Genomic DNA, 26805 nt, shown 5'->3' on the forward strand with positions numbered 1-26805 from the left:
CCCCAGCCACAGAGTATGCAATGGACAGGTCTCAAGCAATGGCTCAGTGAAGGGAGGGGGAAGAGATGATGGGAGGTCCTGAGTGCTAAGCAGAAATACTGATTTCTGTATTGCTTTGAAGGGTTCACAGGGTCTCAGTGGAATTCCCGGGCTACCAGGAGCATCTGGTCTCCCAGGTTTAAAAGGTAAGGAGCTTACTTCACTCTGTATACCTGGCTCTAGGTTCATCTACCTCATTACAACTAACTCAAATTCATTCCTTTTGATGGCTGAGTAATATTCCATTGTATATATGTACCACATCTTCTTTATCCATTTATCTGTCAATGAATATCTATGTTCCTTCCACATCCTGACTATTGTAAATAGTGCTGCAATGAACATGGGGGTATATGTGTCTTTTTTAATTATGCTTTTCTCAGGGTATATGCCCAATATATCAATGCATATATATGGAATCTAGGAAGATGGTATTGATTAACATATTTGCAGGGCGGGAATAGAGACACAGACATAGAGAATGGACTTGTGGAGATAGCAGGGGAAGGAGAGGGTGGGACGAACTGAGAGAGTAGCAATGAAATATATACATTCAGTTCAGTTCAGTTCAGTTCAGTTGCTCAGTTGTGTCCAACTCTGCAACCCCATGAATCGCAGCACGCCAAGCCTCCCTGTCCATCACCAACTCCTGGAGTTTACCCATACTCATGTCCATCGAGTCAGTGATGCCATCCAGCCATCTCATCCTCTGCCGTCATCAGGGTCTTTTCTAATGAGTCAACTCTTCGCATGAGGTGGCCAAAGTACTGGAGTTTCAGCTTCAGCATCAGTCCCTCCAATGAACACCCAGGACTGATCTCCTTTAGAATGGACTGGTTGGATCTCCTTGCAGTCCAAGGGACTCTCAAGAGTCTTCTCCAACACCACAGTTCAAAAGCATCAATTCTTTGGTGCTCAGCTTTCTTCACAGTCCAACTCTCACATCCATACATGACCACTGGAAAAACCATAGCCTTGACTAGATGGACCTCTGTTGGCAAAGTAATGTTTCTGCTTTTTAATATGCTATCTAGGTTGGTCATAACTTTCCTTCCAAGGAGTAAGCGTGTTTTGATTTCATGGCTGCAGTCACCATCTGCAGTGGTTTTGGAGCCCAAAGAAATAAAGTCTGACACTGTTTCCCCATTTATTTCCCATGAAGTGATGGGACCAGATGCCATGATCTTAGTTTTCTGAATGTTGAGCTTTAAGCCAACTTTTTCACTCTCCTCTTTCACCTTCATCAAGAGGCTCTTTAGTTCCTCTTCACTTTCTGCCATAAGGGTAGTATCATCTGCATCTCTGAGGTTATTGATATTTCTCCCGGCAATCTTGATTTCAGCTTGTGCTTCTTCCAGCCCAGCATTTCTCATAATGTACTCTGCATATAAGTTAAATAAGCAGGGTGACAATATACAGCCTTGACGTACTCCTTTTCCTATTTGGAACCAGTCTGTTGTTCCATGTCCAGTTCTAACTGTTGCTTCCTGACCTGCATATAGGTTTCTCAAGAGGCAGGTCAGGTATTCCCACCTCTTTCAGAATTTTCCACAGTTTATTGTGATCCATACAGTCAAAGGCTTTGACATAGTCAATAAAGCAGAAATAGATGTTTTTCTGGAACTCTCTTGCTTTTTCGATGATCCAGCGGGTGTTGGCAATTTGATCTCTGGTTCCTCTGCCTTTTCTAAAACCAGCTTGAACATCTGGAAGTTCATGGTTCATGTATTGCTGAAGCCTGGCTTGTACATTACCATATGTAAAATAGCTAGCTAGTGGGAAGTTGCTGTATAACACAGGGAGCTCAACCCCGTGCTCTGTGACAACCTAGATGGGTGGGATGAGGAGGTGGGTGGGAGGGAGGTTCAAGAGGGAGGGGATATATGTTATACTTATGATTGATTCACATTATTGTATGGCAGAAACCAACACAACATTGTAAAGCAATTTATCCTCCAAAAAAAATAATTAAAAAAATTCTTTTGTTAAAGAAAGATAAGGAACATTTCCCCTTTTACTGTGTTTTTCCAGAGCAAAGGTGGATTTCTAACAGGCCCAGGGTTCTCCCTGGGGGAGACTGTGTGTTTACAAGAAAATGAACCAATTTGCACTTCTGCTTTGGCCAAACCCCCTTTGCAATCTTTGTTAGTCAAAAGTAGGCGAATAGCAGTGGTTTGACCCACCTGCCTTCCAGATTCAGCAGCAGAGGACACCCTCAGCTCTAGACAGTCTCCTCTTCTGGTGATATTTTAGGGCTCCTCCTATCATCTTCTCTGCCCATACCAAGCCTAGTAATGTGTTTCCCAGTGGAGATATGCTGCATGTAGCAGCATTTCTTACCAATAGCCTGGTAGCATCCCAGCCCTGCATTGCAGCATAAAAGCATAACATTTTACCCAATGGGTAATTGTGTCAAGGAGTTTCCCTGGCCGTGATTTTTCCTTCAAAAGATCTTTTTGCTATACCCCAATATAAAAACTTTTTTTCTTATTTGCTGCAAATTGAGCTATACCTTCTCCTGATGAATTAAACAGTATCTTGATATCCCCAGGAGATCAAGGCCAGACACTTGGAATTTCTGGTAGCCCAGGACCCAAGGGACAACCTGGGGAGTCTGGTTTCAAAGGTAAGGCTGCTGTACTTTTGTCTCCTACATTTCACAGACTCCTTAAAACTGAGCATTGGAAGGAATTTTGGAGGCCAAACCTAAGTTCTGCAACTTCTGTCCAGTGCAGAAAAATTCCTACCTGACATATATCCACTCAGAGGCAGTCAACATTTTCCCCAAGCAAACCAGCCTACTTTTTCTTCAAGACTCACAGACTTACAGGATAGTCTAAGACCTTTAAGATAATGGTGTCCACTCCCTTAATTTATAGTTATCCAAACTACTTCTGGAACCTTTCCACTCATCACTCCTACTTCTGGGAACACTCAGAACAAGTTTACTTACTTTTTCAGTTGGGCATGTGTGCATGCTAAGTCGCTTCAGTCATGTCCAACTCTGTGTGACCCCATGGATTGTAGCCCACCAGGCTCCTCTGTCAATGGGATTCTCCAGGCAAGAATTCTAGAGTAGGTTGCCATGCCCTTTCAGTTGGGTGGCACCTTTCAAGTATGAAGACAGCTGCCACAATACCTTTCAGAGTTTCTTCATTGGATCCAGCTGCCATGGTGGCTCAAAATGGCTTCACCTTCCTGCCCCTACCCCCACCTCCTGTGGAGGAACATACTCCCTGAACTATACCCTGATCACTCAGCACTTTTCTTGATTTTGTAGGTGTGAAAGGAAAAGACGGACCAGTTGGTGATGTGGGTTTCCCAGGAAACAAAGGTGAAGATGGGAAAGTTGGTATTTCTGGAGATGTTGGCCTTCCTGGCTCCCTAGGTACCATGACACATGACAACTTTATTCTGAAAAATTTCAGATCAGCGTCAAGACTCCTTCTGATTTCTGCCTTTTTTTCATTCTTAGGACTCCCCGGAGTTGCAGGCATGAGAGGAAATCCAGGGCTTCCAGGTTCTCCAGGCCACCCAGGGGCAACTGGGCCCCTGGGTCCCCCTGGCCTAATAGGAACCAAAGGTATGTGTATTAGGGCGTGGCAGTGGGGAAAAGGGTCCTTTCCTCAAAAAAGGGTAGTAACTACTTTCTATTAGGAGACCCTAGCTGGGGTTAAGCCATATCCAGGGGAGTCATTGACTGAGCTGCATGAGAGGTAATGGGAAAGGAGGAAGAAAGGAGGACGGGCATGAGTGGAAGCAGGAAAACATGGGGTCCATGGAGAGCAGAGTTAGGAAGGAAGATCACCGCCCTGGCATAGGTAGCCTTTCCCTGACTGAGATCGGGCAGCAAGTCTCTGGGAGCTGGCAACTCAAGGTCTTGGCATTGCCACTCTGAGTTCTTCTTGAAGTTACCTAATTATCTACCATCCTGGAGGAGGGCATGGCAACCCACTCCAGTATTCTTGCCTAGAGAATCCCATGGACAGAGGAGCCTGGCGGGCTACAGTCCATAGGGTCGCAAAGAGTCGGACATGACTAAAGTGACTTAGCACAGGACAGCACTGCTCTTAAAGCTATGTGTACATGCATGTTCAGTCGCTCAGTCAAGTCTGACTCTTTGCAACCCCTTAGACTGTAGCCCACCAGGCTCCTCTGTCCATGGGATTCTCCAGACAAGAATACTGGAGTGGGTTGCAGTGCCCTCCTTCAGAGGATCTTTCCAACCCAGGGATCAAACCCTTATCTCACGTCTCCTGAATCAGCAGGCAGGTTCTTTGCCATTAGCGCCACCTGGGAGCTGGTCTCTAATGAGAGGCAGAAACACTTAGGGTGGAAGGTAGAGACTAAGGGTGGTCCAGTCTCCCTTAGGGCATTAATTAATGCTTCAAGAATGCTCAGGACCTTTGAAATGAGGACTTTGCAGTGCCCTCGGGGGCAGGACCTTTTGCTGACCCTTCATGATTCAGAGTTGCTGGAATCATTTCTGATCTTCTCTCCCCTCAGGTTTCCCTGGACTTCCAGGTTTACATGGACTGAATGGGCTTCCAGGAACCAAGGGGACTCATGGAACTCCAGGTAAGCAAGACCCTGGAAGGCAAGGAGGAGAACACCAACTCTTCCAAAAGCCTGATGGGGCTGATCTTGAGTTCTAGGCCACAATGTATCCCATATCCTTAGACTCCTAGATGTCCTTAGTATGAGTGAGTGGAAGTCGCTCAGTCGTGTCTGACTCTTTGCGACCCCATGGACTTATACAGTCCATGGAATTCTCCAGGCCAGAATACTGAAGTGGGTAGCCTTTCCCTTCTCCAGAGGATCTTCCCAACCCAGGGATCGAACCCAGGTCTCCCACATTGCAGGTGGAGTCTTTACCAGCTGAGCCACAAGGGAAGCCCAAAACAGTGGTTAGAGGTGGCTAGATTAGAGTTTTATATAAATTTGGTTAACATTTATTGAGCATTAGGCTAAATATTATACCTGAATTACCTTATTTACTGGAGTGGGTAGCCTTTCCCTTCTCCAGGGGATCTTCCCAACCCAAGGATTGAACCCAGGTCCTCCACATTGCAGGCAGATTCTTACCAGCTGAGCCACAAGGGAAGCCCAAGAATACTGGAGTGGGTAGCCTATCCCTTCTCCAGCAGTTGAACCAGGGTCTCCTGCATTGCAGGAGATTCTTTACCAACTGAGCTATCAGGGAAGCCCTTTAGATGTCCTTGCCAGCCCCCAGTTGGGGATGCCTTGATGTGTGTGTGGGGGGGGGGAGGGGTAGAAAGTTGAATGGAGTTTGTCCTTCTACCTGCATCAGCTCTCCTCCCTATCATTTCAGCCCTCAGCCTCTGGTGTCTGTGAGGCAGACTCCCTGCAAGTGAGCTGGGCACAAGGGCCTCAGCCCCACTGAGTTGTGTCCCCACATCTCTCTGCATCTCCTCCTAGGACCTAGTATAACCGGTGTGCCTGGGCCAGCTGGCTTGCCTGGTCCCAAAGGGGAAAAAGGTTCTCCAGGAATTGGCATCGGAGCCCCAGGAAAGCCAGGTATAAGAGGACCCAAAGGTAGTCAAGGTAAGTAAGCCCAAGTTACGCTTGGCTGGGCAGCCAGGGTTGGGGTTCCTTGGGGTCATGTGGCTCCCAGGGATGAGTTGTGCATGTCTTTACATCTCTGGGGATTTCAGAACCCAACTACTGACAAAAAGAGGGTAGGCTCCACCTCAGGCTTTCCCAGGAAGGGGTGTCAGAGAGCAGTTCAATGAGTCCTCTCTAGCCTCCAGCTTCCCTCCAGCTCTCCCTTATTAACCACAGGGCCTCTCTTTCTCACTTTGTCAGAGTCTAGTTTTAATGGTCCTGAGGGACTGGGCTTGTCCACTTAGCGAGAGGTTTTCCAGAAATCTCTTGGTGTCCAGGGCAGTTGGCAGTCATGGGGCCCTGAGAAGACAGTTGTGGCTGCTGGAAGGAAGCCAAGACTAAGAGGATAAATATCTCCCTAGGATAGGCACACAGCAAGCAGTTAATTAGGATTTACTGGGTTTACTAGAAATAGATTTCACCTTAATCTCAGCCCCTGACTCATCACATAGTCTGAAGTCCCTTTCTGAGTCTCCCTTCCCCTACTTCTCGGGCTTCCCTGATGGCTCAAACAGTAAAGAATCTGCCTCCAATGAAGGAGACCTGGGATCAATCCCTGGGTCAGGAAGATCCCCTGGAGATGGGCATAGCTACCCACTCCAGTATTCTTGCCTGGAGAATTCCATGGACAGAGGAGCCTGGTGGGCTACAGTCCATGGGTCACAGAGAATCAGACACAACCGACTGACTTTCACTTTCACTTTTTTCACTTCCCCCACCTCTCAAATAATAAGAATGAATTCTGATTCTTTAACTCTCCTTAGAAATGTTGTAGAGATGCATATACCTCCCACTCAGTGTAGAACAAGACATTCATTTCATGCATCACCATAGCTGAGAGCAGGGGCTCTGAAGTCGGACTACTGGATTCAAATCCCAGCTCTCCTTCTCACTAGCTACATGACCTTGAACAAGGAGGTTACTCACCCCTCCATCCCAAAGGAACCCATAGGTTTCCTTTTCTATAAAATGTGAATAAGAGAATCTACCCTATATATTTGGTGAAACATCAATGAGGAGTGAGGTAATACATATGGAAGCACCTAGCACAGTGCATGGCAGCTTCCCTGGTGGCTCAGGTGGTAAAGAATCTGCCTGCAATGCAGGAATCCTGGGTCTGATCCCTGGGTCGAGAAGAGCCTCTGGAGAAGGAAATGGCAACCCACTTCAGTATTCTTGCCTGGGAAATCCCATGACAGAGGAGCCTGGCAGGCTTCAGTCCATGGGGTCACAAAAGAGTCAGACATGACTGAGCGACTAAGCACCTTGCACCTTAGCATGGCACGTAGTAGTTGGTCAAGAAACATTGGCCATTCTACTATCACATGTTACCTGGGGAAATCATGTATGCAAAATGTTCTGTTCCTCATAGTTCTGGGGCCTGATGTCCAGCACATCACTTTATGCATTTATGTGCATGTTTGTATAATCTGCGTAGGTTTTCCAGGAACTATATTCATGCATTAATTCATTTCCAGCTGCATTTTATGTTGGGGCATCTGCTGTCTCTGTGTTTACTCTTTCCTTTGTCTGGACCAACCTGTACTTTTCTGAAAGCCAGCAGTTTCTCCAGAAGTGAGGGCTTAGGAAGGGAAGCTTTATGGCTTCTTTGGCAGGAGATAGAGAAAGGTCTGGGTCCTGGGTGGAAGCACAGGCATGCCTTTTCTGTTTTTAAATCTTGACTATGAATTCCTGGTCATTACATTATTCATTGCCTTTGGCTATCTGAGGTAATAAAACCACAAATACAAATGCAGCAAACAGCACAAGTCAAGATGGATACATTTCAGGTGCATAATGTTGAAGGGGGAGAAAGGGGAAGTTGAAGAGGAATATGTTTAGTGTGATTCCAACCAATATGTTGTTTAGGGATGCAAATATGCATGGATATTCAAACTGTGATGAAAAGGGAATGATGAACACAAACCTCAGGACTGGTTGCCTCTGGGAGGGAGGGAAGATGGTGAAATCTGTAAAGGGTCTGAAAAGAACAACCTAGAGGGATGCGATGGGGTGGGAGGCAGGTTCAAGAGGGAGGGGACTTATGTACACCTATGGCTGCTTCACGATGATGTATGGCAGATGCCAACACAACATTGAAAGCAATTACACTCCAATTAAAAATAAATAAACTTAAAACAAAAAAGCCAGGAAAGAAAAAGAAATTCAAAGGTATTGCTATCTTCTTTTCCTTAAATTGGGTGGTTGGAACACAGATGTTCATTCTATCTAGATGATTGTTTACATATGGTTTATAAATATTCTTCTCTTCTTCTCAATATCTAATTAAAAGAATTTGTTTTAAAACATACATATCAAATATCATATCCCCCAACAGTAACTGAATCTCTAATTTGATTATAGAAATCAATGTATAACAAAGGTTTACCCCTTAGGAAATTTCCTAGGAGCAAACCCTGTCCCTACAAAACATTTATCTAAATAACATTAAATTATGCCATTGATTTCCATATTTGCAGTATATACTGAGAGGCCACATTAGTATATTTTGGGGTTTTTTTTTAGGGCTGTGATGATGGAATAAGTTGGGAAAATATGCCATCTTGCATTTCCATCATGTGATCACTGAAAATACCTCATTCTTAAAGAAACACTTGAGCTTTTTTTTTTTAACTATGTGAGGTCAGTAGTACCTTTATTTCAGGTTTAATAATATATTAGTGTAATTTTAAAATCAAGAAACAGTTCGAAAAGAGGAGTTGGCTGCAAAAATTGCCATGGAAACAAACTTCATAATCTGTGCCTAGCCCACACTTACTCTACTATATGTGGTGTCTTGTTTACTTGTTTTGCATAATTTCAGCCCATATATATGTATAGATATATGAAGATATATCTTCAGGACAAAAATACAGTATGTCTTTCTTTTCAGATTTTTACCTTTATGAAAATAAAAACTACTTCAAAGACTCATCAAGACATAACTAAAAGTAGTACCATGTGGTTTTGTGACTAGTTTTGCTTTTTGATTTTACTTTGTTTCTTTTCCAGACTTCTAATAGTTGGAGACTTATTGATATTTATTTTTTCCTCATTTATGTTTCATCAGTATTCAATTAATCAATGAGCTATTAATGATGCCCAAATTAACCAATCTGCCATCTTCCCTTACAAGTTTTCATGGATTTTCTATTTCTTAGCAAAATATGAGAAAGTCTACATTAATATTTTCAGCTTTTTGGTCAGAACAATCAAATGCAACATTAATATTTTGGTATTTTCTTGTCACAAACAAGAATCTCAACCAGCAAAACAGTTTATCAATCAATTTGAATTAATTCCTCTTCATTTAAATACCTTCTAGAATATACCAAAGTAATAAATACACTCCTTCCATGTTACAAGAATAAAATAGATTTCTGCATTTGTATATGTGGCTTTGATATGTTTTCCCAGCAAGATTATCATCTATGTTTTTGATGTATGCATATTACATACATCTTCTATAATCTGTTGAAATTTTTTTGGTTTTGAACCTAATAGAAATCATCCCACAAACAGAAATTTGAGCAAATATTATGTACGTAGGCCAGTAAGTGGCTATTTTCCTTGGCCAAACGGAGAAGGGATTTAGGCAATTAAGAAAGCATTTAGCTAATATCATGAATCACCTATAACACTGGTTTCCAGCTTGCCTGGAAGACCCAGAAATTAGCCAGATAAGACACCAGGGGTCTCAGCACCCTTCCCACCTCCATTCTGCTGGAGCAGGTGAGGTTCTCTTCTGACTGGTTAGGGGCTACACCCTACCTCCGTCTATAACCTTCTCTGGTCAGCAGCAGACAAGACTGGCTAACTGAATGAAACATTATACAATAGGGACAGTAGGTGTAAAAACACCTCAGGGAACTTCAGTTCCAAGTGCTACAGTTATACCTTCTTTTCTTCCTGATTTTGGGGAAATCTGTTTACCATATTTCTATTACCAGAGAGGTTGGAGAGCTAGAACTTTCTGAGGCTCTATTCATCCCAATTCAATGCCAGTGGGGCCTCTCTGAGCTCCTGTCAGCTGTTTGGGGCCACTGGCTGCCAAGGGAGGAGCAAGGGACAAGAGCCCTCTCTGCTGGCCTAGGCTGCTCTGGCTGCTACCTAATGGCTTCCATTTTCTCTGAGAGAGCCTGGCCCTCTCTTAGGTACACAAAGCCCCTGCAGCCCCTTTTATTTATTCTTTGCAGGTTTTCCAGGTCTCCAGGGCGCCGCTGGTCTCCCCGGTGCACTGGGCCTCTCCTTGCCTTCAGTCATAGAAGGACAGCCTGGTGACCCTGGGCGACCAGGCCTAGATGGAGAACGAGGTAAAGCCAGGAAGCCCAAAAAAGGCTGGCATTGCCTTGTCTACAGTCCAGCCTCACACCCCTCCCGCTGCAGGGACACAGGGGACCAGAATGGGCTACATTTTGCTAAAAGGGTTTGGGAAGGTCTGGTCACTGGGGCCCCACAGAAGGCGAGGGAACATTATTTGCCTTGGGAATGGGCTTTGGCTTCCTATCAATGTCAAGGCCTTCCACAGCGGCCGTTTCCTCTGTCCCCTGCCCTCATCCCTCTTCCTATCTTATTCCTAGGCCGCCCAGGCCCTCCTGGGCCCCCAGGCCCCCCTGGGCCTGCCTCAGATCAAGGCGACCCTGGAGACCCTGGCTTCCCTGGAATTCCTGGCCCTCAAGGGCCCAAAGGAGACCAAGGAATTCCAGGTTTCTCTGGCCTCCCTGGAGAGCTAGGATTGAAAGGTATGACTGCATGGCTGGCAACTGGGCCCTTTCCCACTCCACAGTTGGAGATGGCCCCTTCCTGCCACCCTGTGAACAGAGACCGGCTGATGATGCTCTTCCGGCCTTTGTCTCTGCTTAATCTCAAGCCCCCTTCCCCCACCAGCACCACCGTGCCAGGCCCTGACTTGCTTTCCTTTGGGCTTTGCCAGGCATGAGAGGTGAGCCTGGCTTCATGGGGACTCCAGGCAAGGTTGGACCACCTGGAGACCCAGGACTTCCCGGGATGAAGGGGAAGGCGGGGCCAAGAGGTGAGTTGAGAGCATGTTCCTGAGTTCGAGGGAGGGCTTGGAGTGAGATTCTTTCAGGAGTCATTTATCACCGTGCCAGAAACGGAGTTTGTCCACCTCGGGAATACCTCTGCCACCATCAGCTCCCAGGACTGAAGGCCACTGCTGCCTTGCAACCATGAATCCTACCACTGATCTCCCCTCTCTGCATCATTTCTGCATTAGTGCGTACTGGGCTGGCACTCAGTTACCACTTATCCATTTGCTGAATCCAGAAATGAAGCCTGTCTTTTACACCACTCCCCTCAATCACACACATCCAATCCTATTAGCAACTCCTGGGGGCTGTGTTTCCAGAATGGGCCTTGCATCCACTCCCCTCTCATCACCTCCACCAATACCTCTCAGATCCAAGCCACCAACATTTCTCATGTGAATCACTGTGGTGACCTGCTGACTGGTCTCCGTGCTTTCATTATGCACCTCCCCCAACAATCGTTTCTCCAGACTGTGGTAGGAGAGGTCTTATAAAAGCAGAAATCATCCATTGGTATCCCATGGCATCCCTCATCACCAGCTTTTACCCTTTGCTGCTCACTGTGCTTTTCTCACACTGGCCTCTTTCTGTTATCCAAAAACATCACACCCTGGCTGGCCACAGGGCCTTTGCACATGCTAGTTCTACTTCCTGGAATACTACCTCCAGCCCCTTCTAATGCTTTAATAATCTCAGCTTAGGTGTCACTGATTGTAAAAGGCCACTTATCACTAAAGCAGGTTCTCTCGGAGAAGGCAATGGCACCCCACTCCAGTACTCTTGCCTGGAAAATCCCATGGACAGAGGAGCCTCGTAGGCTGCAGTCCATGAGGTCGCTAAGAGTCGGACACGACTAAGCAACTTCACTTTCACTTTTCACTTTCATGCATTGGAGAAGGAAATGGCAACGCACTCCAGTGTTCTTGCCTGGAGAATCCCAGGGACGGGGGAGCCTGGTGGGCTGCCATCTATGGGGTTGCACAGAGTCGGACACGACTGAAGTGACTTAGCAGCAGCAGGTTCTCTACCCTGTAGCCCTCTCTGCTCCATCCCACAGTCACTGCACTCTCCATTTCCTTTGTAGCACTTTTCACAATTTGCAGTAAGGTTAATGGTTTTTGTCAGGTTATGCATATTTCATCTTTATCAACAGACCATTGTCTCATAAAGGTCTTACTCACTGCTCTATCCCCTCATCTACCAGGGACTAGAACTCAGTAGGCACTCAAGCAAATTGACTTATTTGGCTTCTATCAATAAGCCAGCTGGTTGAGTTTGAGGTCCTAGGCTGTGATGCCAACTGAACCTCCAGGGGCCTTCCCTAGCCACCTCCTCTGCCTCTGCCTGACATTTCCGTTTCTTCCACCCTCCCACAGGCTTATCCGGCCCTCGAGGTGCTCCTGGACACACACCCATTGCAGAAGCCATCCAGGCTCCCCCTGGACCCATGGGTCTTCCAGGCATTGATGGAATCCCTGGCCTCATGGGAGACCCTGGGGTCCAAGGACCTGTGGGCCTACAAGGTGAGTAGGGTGCCAGGGAAAGGGAACTTAGTTGGGAGCTGAGATGGCTTTGATTGGGATGCTGAAGCAACTGGCTAGGAACCCCGCAGCTTCAAGGGGGTAGCTTCATCAAGCATTTCCTTGGTTTCCTCACAAAGCTCCCAATCTTCTTGCCAGGAAGGAGGGCCCCCAGGGCCAGCAATTGTACTTGGCTTCAGAGAACGCGGGCAGAGCACAATAGCTAATCCAGACAGCTTGTCCCTCACTAATGTGCTGCTGCAGAAAGGAGGGAGTATGGTGGGCAATAAAAAGAAAGGGAGAAAACCCAGGGTTGGGGGACAGAAAATCCAGCTTCTAATTCCAGTTTTGCCTCAACTGGAGTAAGCTAACAGTCTCTCTAGGCCTCAGTGTCCTCATTTCTGACTCGGGACCCCAGCATTTGCCCTGTGTCCTTCCCAGAGTTGCTGGGAGGATGAGAGGAAGTGAGGACAGGTGTGTGAAGGGGCTCAGAAGGGCTAAGTTCAGAGTGGGGTCCCAGGGCCGAGCTACCCAGACGTGAACTAAGGACTAGCCTGGGAGGCTCAGCCCTGTCCTCAGCCTGCACTCCCAGGTGATGGCCAAATCTGCCCTCTTCTGGTGAGTCCTGGGCATGACACACAAGTCCCCTTTCTCCAGGGAAGACCTGGAGAAGTCCCTCTTCCTCCACATTGAGTACCTCACTGTGGGCCTTCTCTCCTTGCAGGATCTAAAGGTTTACCTGGCATCCCTGGCAAAGATGGCGCCAGTGGACTCCCTGGCCCACCTGGGGCTCTTGGTGATCCTGGTCTCCCTGGACTACAAGGCCCTCCAGGATTTGAAGGTCTGGCAATGTCAGCACTAGCAGGCAGAGGGCTTCTATAAGGGTTTGAGGCTTGGTAGTGAGTCAAAATCTCAAATCTTGGAATTAGGAAATCTGGCAGTAAAGCTTGACACTACTAGGAGGCTGGAAAACTGGGCTCTCATCCATTCACGCCGACTCCATTCTGAGCTGTGACGGATCAGAGCCCTACATTCCAGAAGGTGAAAAACTGTTCCAAATAGTTCTCTGGGTTCTCTTCCAGCTCTTAAGAGCTATGACTCCCCTGCCCTGCACCAACCCCCTTCTACCAAGGGATTCTGATGTGGACAGAAGGGGGGTTGGTTCCAGGGAGAAGAAAAACTGAGGTAAGATATAGCTGTTCTGCTACTTACCTCCTTTTATATCAAAAATGGCAAATCAACATTCCTGAGGCTCACAGGAAAAGTGCCATGATTGTTAGCTATGCCTGACAGGAAAGGAGGGTGTGATTTTGCCTCGCTAACCCCAGCTCTGCCTTTGCTGCCTCTGATTCAGTGAGTCCTCAGTTATCTCCTATGAAAGCCTGCAACGCCAGCCTGAGAAGTAGCCCTCTCTGCTCATCCCATCCCAGAGAACCCAAGGTTGGGTGACTGTGGAAGAAAAACTGGGTCGTGTGCTTTTCAAAATGAGGACTCTCTAGCCAGATACATCTGAGTTGGCATTCTAGTTCTACCACTTACTAGCTGTAGGTGGTGAGAGTCAGTTTCATTATCCACAAATTGGAGAGATGAGGTTGTAAGGATTGAGTGAGCTAATGCTTGTACATAATGGCCCCTGCTCAACGCTTGCCACCAAGTGAGTACCTGCTGTTATTATTGGCTGTACCTGGCTCACCCCTTTTCTGCTCTCTCCATCTCAGGAGCTCCAGGGAAGCCGGGCCCCTTCGGGAGGGCTGGAGTGCCTGGACAGAGCCTGAGAGTGGGCTACACCTTGGTGAAGCACAGCCAGTCAGAACAGGTGCCCCTGTGCCCCAGCGGGATGAGCCAGCTCTGGGTGGGTTACAGCCTGCTGTTCGTGGAGGGGCAAGAGAAAGCCCACAACCAGGACCTGGGTAGGTACCAGCTCCCACAACCACCCCTGGCCATCTGTCCCCACAAGTACCACTCCTTGTTCCTCCCGACCATTGGTGGGCCCATGTTGGATAGTGGGTTATAAGTACCAGGTCTAGAGTCATTCATGCAGATCTGGGTTCAAACCCTGGCTCTGCCACTTACTCTGGACATGTTATTCAACCTATTTTACCTTCTGCCTCCTTCTCAATGGAACAAGGCTAATTCTAGTACCTGTCTCATAGGTTGGAGTGAGGATTACAAAAATCACCCATGTAAAATGCTTAGAACAGTGTTTTACATATATTTGTTGTTGTTGAGTTGCTAAGTCGTCTGACTCTTTGTGACCCCATAGACTGCAGCACACCAGGCTCCTCTGTCCTACACTATCTCCCAGAGTTTGTGCAAATTCATGTCCATGAGTCAGTTATGCCATCTAACTATCTCATCCTCTGTCACCCCTTCTCCTTTTGCTTCAGTCTTTCTCAGCATCAGGGTCTTTTCCAATGAGTCAGCTCTTTGCATCAGATGGCCAAAGTATTGGAGCTTCAGCATCAGTCCTTCCAATGAATATTTAGGGTTGATTTCCTTTAGGATTGACTGGTTTGATCTGCTTGCAGACCAAAGGAGTCTCAAGAATCTTCTCCAGCACCACAATTCAAAAGCATTAACCATCCATTAAACATTAATGATTAGTGCTAAGGTGCTTAGTCACTCATTTGTATCTGACTCTTTGCGACCCCAAGGATTGTAGCCCATCAGTTTCTTCCATCCATGGGATTTCCAGACAAGAATACTGGAGTGGGTTGCCATTCCCTTCTCCAGGATGTTTCAGACCCAGGTATTAAACCCAGGTCTCTTGCCTTGAAGGCAGATTCTTTACCATCTGAGCCACCAGGAAAGCAATTAGTAGTAGTAATAATAATATGATCTGTGAGTAACAATGATTATCCAAGAATTAACTGAATTGTCTTCAGGTGTGCTGAGTGTGAAATGTAGACTCACTCTATTAAATGTTGGTTTTACAAAATGGGTTGATTTAGGGAGTCTTCATTCAGTTTCTAAAAAGATTCTTTTCATTATCCAATTTCTCTGGTACACAGAAAGTAAGATTTGATCAGCAGACATCAGGGTGTAGTCCAGGACCGGAAGGAGAGGCAACCATGCTCTGGAACAAGCAGTTGGATATGAATCCAAACCACAATCTAGTCCAGTCGTAGTGGCTCCGAGGACAATCCCAGCCTGGTCCCTCAGCCAGACCTTACCTGCTCCTGCCTATCTTCTCTCCTTCCAGGGTTTGCTGGCTCCTGCCTGCCCCGCTTCAGCACCATGCCATTCATCTACTGCAACATCAATGAAGTGTGCCACTATGCCCGACGGAATGATAAGTCCTACTGGCTCTCCACCACCGCCCCCATCCCTATGATGCCGGTCGGCCAGACACAGATCCCCCAGTACATCAGCCGCTGCTCTGTGTGTGAGGCGCCCTCGCAAGCCATTGCTGTGCACAGCCAGGACATCACCATCCCACAGTGCCCCCTGGGCTGGCGCAGTCTGTGGATTGGGTACTCCTTCCTCATGGTGAGGCCCCACACTGCCCCTTCCCCCAGGGTAAAGGCCGAGGGTAGGGAGTGCTTGGAGGGAAATCCTGAAATCGAGTGCTGAGGGAGCTGGGTGACACGAGGGCCAGAACTTTAGGCCAAATATGAGGCCCATCTGTACTCAACAGGTGACACGCCCCCTCAAGGGCGTGGTACAGATTGCAAGTAAGAGTTCCAATAAAGGTGACTTCAGAGTAGGAGCTGTTAACAGATCCATGAGGGGATGGGCCCATGGTCTAACCCCCTGGTAGACTATTCCATGCTCTCTCCCTTCTCTGGAAAACACCATCATGGGCTTGGAGCAAAGGGTTCTGAGAACTGCATTCTGAATCCCACTGAATTTTCTTTAATTCAGCCTTTCTCAGATTTCTTCATCAGTGGAAATCTGCCAGGGGCACTAGCACACTTGGGGGACTTGGCGGGCATCAGCAGTCTGAGAGAAGCTGTCTAGCATGTAGCCACAGCCCAGGAACTGTGGGCTAGGAGGGCACTCGGGAGCTCGGAGGGGGCACTCCTGGCCCTGAGGCGGTGACAAGGATCCAAAACACAGTGTTTGGTTTATTGACCTGACATGGGGGCTGAACCAAGGGACCGGAGCTCAGGGCTGGAGAAGCAGAGCCTGTTGCCTCCCAGGTGACCAGCTCACGGCCACCCTCTGTCCGTTTCAGCACACAGCCGCCGGTGCAGAGGGCGGGGGCCAGTCCCTGGTCTCTCCTGGATCCTGCCTAGAGGATTTCCGGGCTACTCCTTTCATCGAATGCAGTGGTGCCCGGGGCACCTGCCACTACTTTGCCAACAAATATAGTTTCTGGCTGACAACAGTGGAAGAGAGGCAGCAGTTTGGGGAGGAGCCTGTATCTGAGACGCTGAAAGCTGGACAGCTCCACACCCGAGTCAGCCGCTGCCAGGTGTGTATGAAAAGCGTGTAGGGTGGCACCTGCCACTCTGCCCCATGCCCTCCCCTCCTGCACACAACGGTCACCTCACAAACCCGAATGGTCTGAAGAAGGAAGGCCTAAGCCCTTTTGCCCATCTGTCAAGCTGCACCTTGGAGTCTCATTTGGGCTGGACTACTGGACCTTGGTCACCCCCACCCTCAGGCCCCCTGGGTGAGCCCACCCTGCTGAGGTCTGCTATCCCATTTCAGTCAACCTGGTGCTACAATTCGGTCTGGATGTTTGCGTGATTCTTCATGGCTACCTCAGAAAGACCGCTAGGCCACCACTTTCTTAGAATGCTCGCTTTCCTCACCATCTTGATCAGAAAGCTCTTCATGATAGCTAAGGAGTCATTCCTCTATGTCCAGCAGTCACCACACATTATTTGGCTTAAACTAGAACCCAGTGTTTCCACACACAAAAAAATTTTCTCTGGTTCAACATTATGGATGGATGGAGCCTGCACAGGGCAAACTCTCAATCTTCACGGAGACCGAATGAGGTGCTAGCCAGTAACCTGGGGTGAGCTTTGACTCCTTCGACAGTAAGCACGACTGTGCTGGAAGGCCAGCTGCCAAGAGGGGCTCATCAACTTCATATGGTCGTAGACAAATCAATTCCTCCTTGTCAGCTCCCTCCCCAGCCACAGGCAGCAGACTTGGCCTGATGTAGAGTAGAGCAGAGGATGTACCAAATGGGGTCAGACCCATAAAGGGAAATGCGAACTGCCACCCTTTCTCCTGGGCTGGGGGTAGAGAGGAGGATGGGTAAGGAGGTGTGAATTTTGCTTTTGACTCCAGGAACAAAAAGGTAAATCCCTTGTCCCAATTTCTCAGAAGCCCTTGTTTATTCCAAATGCCATCCAGATGTGTGCAATGTGGCAAATCAACACTGCAGTGCTGGTTGCTTTGCATTTTGAGGCTGTGAGAGACTTGCCATTAAAATTTCCATCCAATTGCTCTTTCATAGGTAGCCTGTTAAACCATTTTGATGTTTTTTTAAGCCTCATAAAAATCTAGCACACTGCTCTCTTTAACAGTTAGCAGACCCAAAGCAAGCCTGGACAGATTATAAACTATATCGTATTCTGTTTAGGGGGATTATTTTAACCATTTCCTTTAATTATCAGTTTCCCAGAACACTTAGCTATGTTGACATGAGGCAATTCCTTCCAGGTGATTCTGTTTCCTTAAATATTATATAAACTGTGCCAACACACACAAAGCATAATCAGTATAATCCAACCTATTGTTACCTTCACTTCTTGAGTAATAAGCATGGTGTCAGCTTTGTACATTGCAAATAAAAGGAATTCAATGTGAACATTTGACTCTTTGACATTCTTTGATGAAAATTTTTCTAAAGCCCATGTCACTGAAATTCCTAAGTCCCCCTCAGAGCCTTGGGGGTTCTTGTTACTGCAAGTTGAGCTTTACAACATAACAGTGAGGCACAGAAAAATACAATGAAAGTCAAGGGCTGAAAATGTCTTCCAATAGGCAACAAATCTACAAGTTTCAAGATAAGCTTACTACTGTTTTTAGCCCCATCACATGCTTGAGTTCAAGAAAGGGCTTTCCATACTTCTGGGTTCTCAGGATCATTTGTAGATTAATCAAAAGCAGAGAAATTTTAAAGTCATTAAAATCAAATCTAAGATATATGTGCATGTATTCATATATGCATAAAATATAGCCTCTGGAAGGATAAACAAGAAATTAATAACATTGGGAGGGTTCAAGGAACAGAACTGACTTGTGGGAGGGAGAGACATTTCACTGAATACCATTTTGCATCTTTCAAATTCTGAATTCACTGGAATATACTACCTACTGGGTAAAATAAAAATATGGAATCTAAGGAAATGAGTATTCAAATATTCTTAACTGTACCAAAAAAAAAAAAAAAAAAACCCATCTTAGATTGGTTTATTTCCTTTATTTGATAGTTTTCATACTGCAGTTGCTGGCCTTCCTGGGGCCTGCTGGGCACTTTGTTGAGCATGGAGGTGAAATGCATACAGGTTGAAAAAGACAACAAGTGGAAAATGGGAAAATATCACTGGGATGTGAGGTACATCCACACAGGAGGATGGTTAGCAAAACCAATTTGATGAATATGTGCTTTAAAACTTAGTATGTTGCTAGTCTTGAAATTAAGGGCTTCCCAGGTGGCTCAGTGGTAAAGAATCGTCCTGCCAGTGCAGGAGACGTGGGTTTGATCTCTGCATTGCAAAGATCCCCTGGAGGAGGAGGAAATGACAACCTACTCCAGTATTCTTGCCTGGGAAATCCCACAAACAGAGGATTTCAGTCCTCTGGCAGGCTACAGTCCATGAGGTCGCATAGAGTGGGACACGACTTAGCAACTGCACAATAACAACAGTCCCCAAATAGTATTTGATACACAGATTAAATGTCACCACATGAATAATTATCTTTCCAATTATGATTATAAAGCAAAAGGGAGTCAAATTCAACCACAATTTTTAATTTCCCAAACAAAAATCAATAATTTAAGTCAGTGATTAGCAAACTACAGCCTGGGGCTAAATCCAGCCCTTCCCCTTTTTTTTGGTAAATAAAGTTCTATTGCATTACAGCCAGGCTCTTGTGCATGCACACTGTCTAGGGCTGTTTAGGTGCTTCACCAGCAGAGATGAGTAGCTGTGACAGATGCTACATGGCCTTCAGAGCCTAAAATATTTCTTCTCTGGCCCTTGACAGAAAAAGTTTGCAGACCCCTGAATTAAGTGATAAATGATTTAAGGACAGGGTGACATCTGACAAAAGTATCAGTTAAGATGGGGACAATGACCCATTCAATAGTAAGCTTCTCTCAAATAGGAAGATCAATAAATATGCATTTGATGTAATGTCTTTGACATACTTTTTGAGATCAATTATGATTATTTAAATACATATTCAAATACTTTAACGAGAACATTTTGTTCTTGTTACAATTGTTCTGTTACAATGATTAACACTTTATTATTAGAGCAAGGGAACAGATTGCTTCTTAGTATTTAGCCCAAAGAAGTCAAACCTGAAAGGGTAAAGAAGCACAAGGTAACCATCTCTCATCTGCTGGTGCTGAAAGCAAGGTGGGAGTTGCTGGCTGTCCTCCATACATCCACCTCCTCATTCCAGCAGCTGAAGATTTGCTGTGGCCATGTAAGAAGCTGGGAAGCAAGAGCTGGCTCCTAATCTTTCTGCTCCTAGATTCCATGATTGTTTTAGTTCCTTCTGGGGAAAGGGTATATTGTTCATTCTCTCTCTCTTTTTTTTTGTTGAGAAATGGTGATTGGCTCAGTCATGATTCCTATCAAGTTTGTATGCTGTTGGCATATTAGGCACTTGCTGACTAAAAAAGTTTTACGTGATGAGTTCATGTTCTTCTGGTGCCAGATGGAAGACAGATCTCCAAGATGAGCTCCCACTATCCTATATGCTCAGAATCTCGAAATCTTCCTCCAGGTCAAATTCCTCTAGTTGTTCAGTAGAGTCAATGAACTCTATCAGAATACAGAAATGAAGGGGAAAAAAGCTTGAAAACCTTTGGTTCAACAGGTCGGTGCGTTACTCGGTAGTTAAGACCATACATTTTTTAATTGCTTTGCTACACAAAAGCTAGTGTAGAGGAGACTTATAGGTGGGACCACTGCCAAGTGTTAGCAATTCTCCATAAAGAATCAAAATAGTTTTAGGGGCCCAAGATGTGAGAGTAGAAAGATCTTGAGCTCACCTCCTCTTACGAGCACAACAAAACCAAAACTATCTGCAGAACAACCATTGATGAAACAGACTGGAACCTACCAGAAGAGATCTTCTACAAATAAAGTCATAAAGAAGAATTCACAGCAATATGGGTAGGAGGGGCAGACTCACGATATGATCAAATCCCATACCCACAGGCGGGAAACCCACAAAATGGAGAATAATATCGTAGAAGCTCTCCCACAGGAGTAAGAGTTCTGAGCCCCATGTCAGGCTCCCCAGACTGAGGGTCTGGCATTCGGGGGAGGAGCCCCCCAGAGCATTTGGCTTTGAAGGCCAGCAGGGGTTTATTGCAAGAACCCCACAGGACTAGGGGAAATACAGACTCTATGCTTCAAGGGCCCACACAAAAATTTCATGTGTACTGGGACCCAGGACAAAAGGAATAATTTGATAGGAGCCTAGGCCAGCAAATTTGGAAAACTCATCAGTGGCCACAGGACTGGAAAACGTCAGTTTTCATTCCAATCCCTAAGAAAGGCAATGCCAAAGAATGTTCAAGCTACTGCACAATTGCACTCATCTCACATGCTAGCAAAGTAATGGTCAAAATTCTCCAAGCCAGGCTTCAACAGTATGTGAGCCGTGAACTTCCAGATGTTCAAGCTGGATTTATAAAAGGCAGAGGAACCAGAGATCAAATTGCCAACATCTGTTGGATCATCAAAAAAACAAGAGAGTTCCAGAAAAGCATCTACTTCTGATTTATTGATTATGCCAAAACCTTTGACTATCTGGATCACAACAAACTGTGGAAAATTCTTCAAGAGATGGGAATATCAAACCACCTGACCTGCCTCTTGAGAAATTGTATGCAAGCCAAGCAACAGTTAGAACTGTACATGGCACAACAGACTGGTTCCAAATTGAGAAAGGAGTATGTCAAGGCTGTATATTGTCACCCTGCTTATTTATATGCGGAGTACATCATGTGAAATGCCGGGCTGGATGAAGCACAAGCTGGAATCAAGATGGCAGGGAGAAATATCAATAACCTCAGATATGCAAATGACACCACCCTTATGGCAGAAAGCGAAGAACTAAAGAGCCTCTTGATGAAAGTAAAATAGGAGAGTGAAAAAGTTGGCTTAAAACTCAACATTCAGAAAACTAAGATCATGGCATCCAGTCCCATCACTTCATGACAAATAGATGGGGAAACAATGGAAACAGTGAGAGACTTTAATTTTGGGGGCTCCAAAATCACTGCAGATGGTGACTGCAGCCATGAAATTAAAAGACGCTTGTTCCTTGGAAGAAAAGCTATGACCAACCTAGACAGCATATTAAAAAGCAGAAACATCACTTTGCCAACAAAAATCCGTCTAGTCAAAGCTATGGTTTTCCCAGTAGTCATGTATGGATGTGAGAGTTGGACCATAAAGAAAGCTGAGTGCCAAAGGATTGATGCTTTTGAACTATGATGTTGGAGAAGACTCTTGAGAGTCCCTTGGACTGCAAGGAGATCCAACCAGTTAATCCTAAAGGAAATTAGTCCAGAATATTCATTGGAAGTGGAGAAGGAAATAGCAACCCACTCCAGGCAGCCTACTCCTGCCTGGAAAATCCCATGGATGGAAGAGCCTGGTAGGCTGCAGTCCATGGAGTCGCTAAGAGTTGGAGACGACTGAGCGACTTCACTTTCACTTTTCACTTTCATGCATTGGAGAAGGAAATGGCAACCCACTCCAGTGTTCTTGCCTGGAGAATCCCAGGGACGGGGGAGCCTGGTGGGCTGTCATCTATGGGGTTGCACAGAGTTGGACACGACTGAAGCAACTTAGCAGCAGCAGCAGCATTCGTTGGAAGGACTGATGTTGAAGCTGAAACTCCAATACTTTGGCCACCTGAGGCGAAGAACTGACTCATTGGAAAAGACCCTGATACTAGGAAAGATTGAAGGCGGGAGGAGAAGGAGACGACAGAGGATGAGATGGTTGGATGGCATTACCGACTCGATGGACATGAGTTTGAGCAAGCCCCAGGAGTTGGTGATGGACAGGAAAGCCTGGCGTGCTGCAGTCCATGGGGTCGCAGAGAGTCAGACATGACTGAGTGACTGAACTGACTGACTGACAGGCCAGACCTACCTGCTGGCCTTAGAGACTCTCCTGGAGAGGTGTGGGTAGGCTGCAGCTCACCAGGGGGACATAGACACTGATGGCAGTCATATTCGGGAATATTCTACCACATGAACATTCCTGGTAGCTGACATGTTGGATCACAGTGCCAAGACCTGACCCCACCCAACAGCCTGTAGGCACCAGTGCTGGGACACCTCAGGCCAAACAAGTAATTGGGCAGGGCTTCCTTGGCAGCTCAGTGGTAAAGAATCTGCCTGTGATGCAGGAGACCCAGGTTCGATTCCTGGGTTGGGAAGATCCCCTGGAGAAGGGAATGGCTACCCACTCTAGTACTGTTGCCTATAGAATTCCATGGACAGAGGAGCCTGGAGAGCTACAGTCCATGGGACCCCAGAGTCAGACATGACTGAAAGAGTAATACTTCCACTTTTCAGACAAGCTGCCTGAAGAAGTCAAAAGCCCACAGCCTCTAGACATGCCCTCAGACATGGCCGTGCCCATCTGAAGGCCAAGTCCCAGCTCCACCCACCAGTGGACAGGCCCTGGCCCCTCCCACTAGGAAGCCTGAACAAGACTCTAGATCCCCCTCATCCACCAGGGGACAGACACTAGGAGCAAGAAAACTACATCCTGCAACACAGACCAGACCTGACCCTGGGATCACCTCAGCCCTGGCCCTGCCCACAGCAAGTCAATGAAATCTTTGGGACACCCCAGACCTCATATCCAACTGTATCAGGAACTAGCCCCACTTACCAATGATCTGAAACATGCTCTGGGATCCCTGGGCCCAGAAGCCACACTACAGGAACTAGCTCTGCCTGCCAGTAATCCAGCACTAACCTCTGCCATTAGTTGGCACAGCCCCAGAGTCTTCAGAACCCTGACTCCAGCCACCAGTGAGCCAGCACTAGCCCTTGGGCCCCCTTGGATTCTGCAACCAGCCACCTCATGACCAGGCCCCACTAAACAGCAACCAGCAGAATGTGCACAAGGCAGGGCCTGACGACCAACCAGACTTGATGCCAACTAAGTTAGTAGATGGCCCACAGAGTCAGCCCACCACAACAGAAAGAACCAAACAGCCCTCATAGGGGGAACACCTAGAGCACATAGAGAGGAGTGCACTTCTGGGACATATAGGATGCCTCCTTCAGAGGGCCACTTCTCCAAAGTTGAGAAATGTAACTAACCTACCACAGACTTAAAAATACAAATAGCAACTTAGGCAAAATGAGGCAGCAGAGGAGTATATTCCAGACACAGGAACAAGATAAAACTCCAGAAAAACGAAGTGAAGAGGAGTTAAGCAATCTATTCAAGAAAGAGTTCAGAGTAATGATTATAAAGATGATCAAAGAACTTGAGAAGAGAATGGATGCAAAGAGTGAGAAATTAGTTTTTAACAAAGAGAACATATAAAAAACAACCAAACTGAGATGACAAATCCAATAACTGAAATGAAAAATATACTAGAAGATGTATACCTATGGCTTATTCATGTTGAGGTTTGATGGAAAACAAAATTCTGTAAAGCAATTATCCTTCAATAAAAAATAATTTAAAAAAAGAAATGCAAAAATATATATACTAGAAGAAGCCAATAGTAGACTAAATGATACAGAAGAATGGACCAGTGTGCAGGAAGACAGAGCAGTGGAAATCACTACAGCTGAACAGAAAAAAAAAAAAAGGAATGAAAAGAAATGACAGTTTAAGAGATCTCTGGGACAGCATCAAATGCACCAATATTTGCATTATAGGGGTCCCAGAAGAAGAGAGAGATAAAAGACCTGAGAAAATATTAGAATAGATAACAGCTAAAAACTTCCTTAACCTGGGAAAGGAAACAAGCATCCAACTCCAGGAAGTGCAGAGAGTCCCATACAAGATGAACACAAAGAGGAACACACCAAGACATGATGTAATGAAAATTACAAAAATTAAAGATAAAGATAGAATACTAAAAACAGCAAGAGAAAACAAATAACATACAAGGGAACTCCCATAAGGCTATTAGCTGATTTTTCTGCAGAAATTCTGCAGGCCAGAAGGGAGTGACACAATATATTTAAAGTGATAAAAGGGGAAAACCTACAACCAAGAAAAAGATTCTCATTCGGATTTGATGGAAAAATCAAAAGCTTTACAGACAAGGGAAAGCTAAAAGAATTCAGCACCACCAAACCAGCTTTACAATAAATGTTAAAGGACTTCTCTGCATGGAAAAAAAAGATCACAAATAAGAACAATAAAATTACAAAATGAAAAAGCTCACTGGTAAAGGCAAACATACAGTAAAGGTAGAAAATCATTCAGACAAAACTAGTAAGGAGGTTAAAAGAAAACACTTGTAAAGTCACCCGTATCTACAATAAGCAGATAAAGGATTCAAAAAACAATTAGATGTAAAACATGATATCAAAAACAGTAATCATGAGGGGAGGAGAGTACAAATGCACAGTATTTAAGATGCATTTGAAATTAAGAGATCAGCAACTTAAAATAGTCACATTTATATACAGACTTAAACAAAAACCACAAACCAAAAATCTATAATAGATATACACACACAAAAAGAAGGAATCCAAACATAACACTAAAGGTAATTATCAAATCACAGGAGAACAAAAGAAGAAAAAGGGGGAAAAAGACCTGCGAAAACAAATCCAAAACCATTAACAAAATCGCAATAAGACACATATCAATAATTACTTTAAATGCAAACGGACTAAATTTTTCCAACCAAAAGACACACACTGGCTCAATGCATTCAAAAACAAGACCTATATATATGCTGCCTACAACATATTCACTTCAGATCTACAGACATATACAGACTGAAAGTAAGGGGATAGAAAAAGGTATTTCACACAAATGGATATCAGAAGAAAGCAAGAATAGCAATACTCATCAGATAAAATAAACTTTAAAATGAAGACTGTGACAAGAGACAAAGAAGGACACTACAAGGGATGAATCAAGGGATTCAAGGGATGCATCCAAAAAGAAAATATAAAAATTGCAAATATATATGTACCCAACACAGGAGTACATTAATATATAAGGCAAATAATAACAGTTATAAAAGGAGAAATTGATAGTAACACAATAATAGTAGGCAACTTTAACACTCTAGTTACATCAATGGACAGATCATTGAGACAGTAAATCAATAAGGAAACACAGTTATTAAAATAACACATGAGACCAAATGAACTTAATTGGTATTTATATAGCATTCCATCAAAAAACAGCAGAACATTCTTTTCAAGTGCACATGGGACATTCTCCTGGCCACAAAATGAGCCTTGGTAAATCTAAGAAAACTAAAATCATATCAAGCATCTTTCCAACCAGACTCTATGAGATTAGAAATCAACTACAAGAAAAAACTGCAAAAATCCACAAACACGTGGAGGTTAAACAATATGATACCAAACAACCAATGGATCACTGAAGAAATCAAAGAGGAAATTTAGAAGTACCTAGGGACAAATGAAAGTGAATATACAATGATCCAAAACTTATGGGTTGCAGCAAAAGCACTTCTAAGAGGGAAGTTTACAGCAATATAAGTTTACCTCAGGAAATAAGAAAAATCTCGAACAACCTAAACTTACACCTAAAACAACTAGAGAAAGAACAAACAGTACCCAAAGTTATGGAAGGAAATAAATCATTAAGATCAAAGCAGAAATGAAACAGAGACTAAAAAAACAAATAGAAATGATCAATAAAACCAAAAGCTGGTTCTTTGAAAAGATAAAAAAACTGATAAACCTTTAGCCAGACTCATCAAGAAAAAAAGGGAGAGAACCCAAATCAATAAAATCAGAAGTGAAAAAAGAGAAATTACAACTTACACCACAGAAATACAAAAGATCTTAAGAGACTACTATGAGCAACTACACAGCAATAAAATAGTCTAGAAGAAATGGAAAAATTCTTAGAAAGGTACAATCTCCCAAGACTGAACCAGGAAGAAACAGAAACTATGAATAAACCAGTTACCAGTACAGAAATTGAATCAGAAATTTAAAAATTCCCAACAAACAAAAGTCCAAGACTGGATGGCATCACAGGTGAATTCTACCAAACATTTAAAGAAGAGTTAACAGCTATCCTTCTCAAACTATTCTAAAAAATTGCAGAGGTAGAAACACTTCTGAATTCATTCTATGAGGCCACTAACACCCAGACACCAAACCAAACAAAGATATCACACACAAAAAAGAAAATTACAGGTCAATATCACTGATGAAC

The 26805-nt window shown here is 45.0% G+C and overlaps 2 protein-coding genes across 4 annotated transcripts in view; one reads left to right on the top strand and one right to left on the bottom strand.

Annotated features, from left to right (window-relative positions):
- Positions 1 to 18002, top strand: part of COL4A6 (collagen type IV alpha 6 chain) — a 337499-nt gene extending 319497 nt beyond the window's left edge. For both annotated transcript variants that reach the window (XM_086386651.1, XM_086386652.1), the window contains 14 exons: positions 122 to 185; positions 2591 to 2665; positions 3320 to 3427; positions 3515 to 3622; positions 4546 to 4617; positions 5479 to 5604; positions 9861 to 9977; positions 10245 to 10406; positions 10598 to 10696; positions 12089 to 12235; positions 12957 to 13073; positions 13951 to 14142; positions 15435 to 15721; positions 16410 to 18002. In XM_086386651.1, the coding sequence (XP_086242777.1) occupies positions 122 to 185; positions 2591 to 2665; positions 3320 to 3427; positions 3515 to 3622; positions 4546 to 4617; positions 5479 to 5604; positions 9861 to 9977; positions 10245 to 10406; positions 10598 to 10696; positions 12089 to 12235; positions 12957 to 13073; positions 13951 to 14142; positions 15435 to 15721; positions 16410 to 16670 (1935 nt within the window). In that variant the 3' untranslated portion in view covers positions 16671 to 18002. The remainder of the gene's footprint in view (positions 1 to 121; positions 186 to 2590; positions 2666 to 3319; positions 3428 to 3514; positions 3623 to 4545; positions 4618 to 5478; positions 5605 to 9860; positions 9978 to 10244; positions 10407 to 10597; positions 10697 to 12088; positions 12236 to 12956; positions 13074 to 13950; positions 14143 to 15434; positions 15722 to 16409) is intronic.
- A 600-nt stretch (positions 18003 to 18602) lies between these two features.
- Positions 18603 to 26805, bottom strand: part of ATG4A (autophagy related 4A cysteine peptidase) — a 78555-nt gene continuing 70352 nt past the window's right edge. For both annotated transcript variants that reach the window (XM_086386661.1, XM_086386660.1), the window contains one exon: positions 18603 to 20193. In XM_086386661.1, coding sequence (XP_086242787.1) covers positions 20123 to 20193 — 71 coding nt within the window. In that variant the 3' untranslated portion in view covers positions 18603 to 20122. The remainder of the gene's footprint in view (positions 20194 to 26805) is intronic.

This window comes from Bos grunniens, chromosome X (assembly GCF_055505025.1).
Source record: "Bos grunniens cultivar Pamir isolate PY7600 chromosome X, Bosgru_T2T1.0, whole genome shotgun sequence".
Taxonomy (NCBI): Eukaryota; Metazoa; Chordata; class Mammalia; order Artiodactyla; family Bovidae; genus Bos; species Bos grunniens.